At 53.3% G+C, this 2,586-nt stretch overlaps 1 protein-coding gene across 1 annotated transcript in view; it reads right to left on the bottom strand.

The window, feature by feature from the left end:
- NEURL1 (neuralized E3 ubiquitin protein ligase 1) overlaps positions 1 to 2,586 on the bottom strand; it is a 78,114-nt gene that overhangs the window by 6,570 nt on the left and 68,958 nt on the right. The window contains exon 4 of the mRNA XM_006831314.1: positions 1,269 to 1,949. Within this exon, the coding sequence (XP_006831377.1) occupies positions 1,269 to 1,949 (681 nt within the window). The remainder of the gene's footprint in view (positions 1 to 1,268; positions 1,950 to 2,586) is intronic.

The raw sequence follows: 2,586 nt of genomic DNA, 5'->3' as shown, positions 1-2,586 counted from the left end.
TGATTCATATGATTCAATAGTGAATAACTGTTATCATGACTAATTGCGACTGTCACAATTGTAAATGTATAAGTTTTGTAACAAAAACAGGGGAGTGGTTAATCTTGCAGTCCAGAAACAGGACCCTAGGATCATCAAGGGAGACGAGCACAAGCAGAATGTGGGACCTTATCCGGTGAAGCAGCACACCAGAGACAGAGGCAGAGATGGAGTCATGGAGAGGGGAAGCAGCTGAGGACTCTAGATTCATGGGGAAGAGAGGGACTAAGTAAGAGCTGGTGGCCAGGAGACAGACAGGCTTGTAGATTGTAAATTATTATATATGCCTGATATATATGTAGGTGTAAATTATTATATATGCCTGAGTGTTTTTTGGTTTTTTATAAAAAGCTAAAGTGAATAAAATACTGTTACCTGATGGCAGATGGAGGGGATTATAATCACTATAATCAAACAAAGTGTATGATTTGTTGAATGTAAAACTGATGATCTGCCTTGTAAACTTTCACTCAATCCACAATAAAAACCTTAAATATATATAACCTTTAACTCAAAAATTTCCTCAAAATTATTTCCTTATCTCCTCTGTCCCAAGTGATAATATATAGATGAGAAAAGGGGGCAATAAATACAAACAGAAACTTTGGGGGGGGGGAGTTCACTGCTGGTAGAAGCTGGCTTTTTTCCTTTTTTAAACGATCTCTGGGGAGCATTGAGCTAGGCAGTTTATGGAAGGAGGGGCCTCCAAAAGTTGGTGCAAAAATGTAATAAAAAGACAATAGATTTTTTTCCAGGACCCTTTTGAAGGCCCCTCACAGGTGTGGCAATGTGGGCTAATCTGATAGGGCAAGTGAAACTCATCTCTCCCCCTCCCCAGGGTGGATCTCATCAGATTTGAGGGCTGGTGGCGCTGCAGGATCAGCACTGCACTGCTAACCACAAGATTGGTGACTCAAATCCACCAGCCGCCACTCAGAAACCCTATACACTGTCGGAACCGGAACCGACTCCACAGCACGTAACAACACTGCAAGATCAAGTGCCGCCCAGAAATCCCCGTCTGGGCCTGTGAATCCTTAGAAGTCCATACCAGGCTTGGGGTGTGTGGTGGTGGTCCTTGTTCTCACCCATCGGCCCCACCCACCCACACCTCCAAGAAACGCTGGGTCTCGAGGAGGGCAAGTGAGGGCCAGCCTCGACTGTCAGGGTCCCCGGGCCCCGTCCAGGGTTCGTCGGGGGAGGCTGGCGCGCCCACCGGGGACACTCACCGAGAATGCGGATCTGCGTGACAGCCCCGTGCAGGCTGAAGAGCATCCAGAGAGGCTGCGAGATGTCCACGCACAGCTGCATGCCGGCGGCGGCGCCGTTGTGACTGAGATGCAGCTCACCGTCGGCGTTGACCACCAGGCCCAGGATGTCGCCGCTGTGCAGGGGCCCCGGCACGCGGCACACGGCCCAGAACTCCTTACGGTCCACCAGAGCCTCGGGGCTGAAGGGCAGGTCCGCCGGCCGCAGAGTGCCGGGGTCGCACGTGGTGACGCCGAAGGAGAGCGCGCCGGGCCGCGCGCCGCCCGAGCGCGTGACCTTGACGAAGATGGTCTCGGCCACGCGCAGGGGCCGGCTGGTGAAGACAAGCGCGCGCTCGTCGCGCCCGTGCTCCAGGCGCGCCACCGTCTGCTCGTCCAGGATGCGGACGTGCGCGCCGGCGCGCAGCGCGTGGAAGCGCAGGTCGCCGTCGAGCTGCGCGGGCAGAGCGCGGCTATGCTGCGAGTTGAGCGAGTTCTGCGGGATTGGGCAGCCGGCGGCCGGCGCGCCCTCGTCGCCCGGCATGTTGAGGTCGCACAGGCTCACGGAGAGTCGCGCCTCATCCGCCTCGCGCCGCAGCGACGGCCGCCGCAGGGCGGTGAAGGAGCGCGGCCGGAGGCAGTCGGGGAGCACAAGCTCGCTGTCTGCGGCCGGGAGCCCGAGGAGCCGGCGGGGAGGGCGGGGGAGAAAGAGTGACCGTCAGACCGGGGACAACGGGGAGCGCTGGGGTTCTGCTCCTGCATTCATTCTCCTACCTTTTGACGTTAAGTGCCATCGAGTCGGTTCTGACTCATAGAGACCCTGCATAGGGTTTCGAAGAGCGGCTGGTGAGCTCTAACTAACCAACCATGCAGCCCAGCGCATTAACCCACAGCGCTACATCAGGACTCGCATCTTTTAAAGTATGCACCATTAAAACATTTAGTGAATTTTTAGTGGCTTAGCAAATGCTTGTGATATAACAGTAATGAGAAGGCAGGATACCAAGTTGTGCAAAGGAAAGACATCAGCATTAAAAATGTAATTGCTTCCAAATACTAAGTTTAGGTGTCCTCTTAGTACATACGCTTATTGGCCTATTTTGTACAATGAATTTCTATATGTATATATCCTGGTGTGGTGCTGTAGGATAAGCGCTGGACTGCTAACTGTGAGGCCAGTGGTTCAAGCCCACCAGCCGCTCCTCGGAAACCCTATACAGAGTTGCTATGAGTCAGAACTGACTCGATGGCACTTAACAACATATATTATTATTATTAATTTTAACCCTGTGGCCCATTC

The sequence above is a fragment of the Chrysochloris asiatica genome, unplaced genomic scaffold (genome assembly GCF_000296735.1).
Source record: "Chrysochloris asiatica unplaced genomic scaffold, ChrAsi1.0 scaffold00003, whole genome shotgun sequence".
Classification (NCBI taxonomy): domain Eukaryota; kingdom Metazoa; phylum Chordata; class Mammalia; order Afrosoricida; family Chrysochloridae; genus Chrysochloris; species Chrysochloris asiatica.
This window is presented reverse-complemented; position numbering and strand designations above follow the sequence as displayed.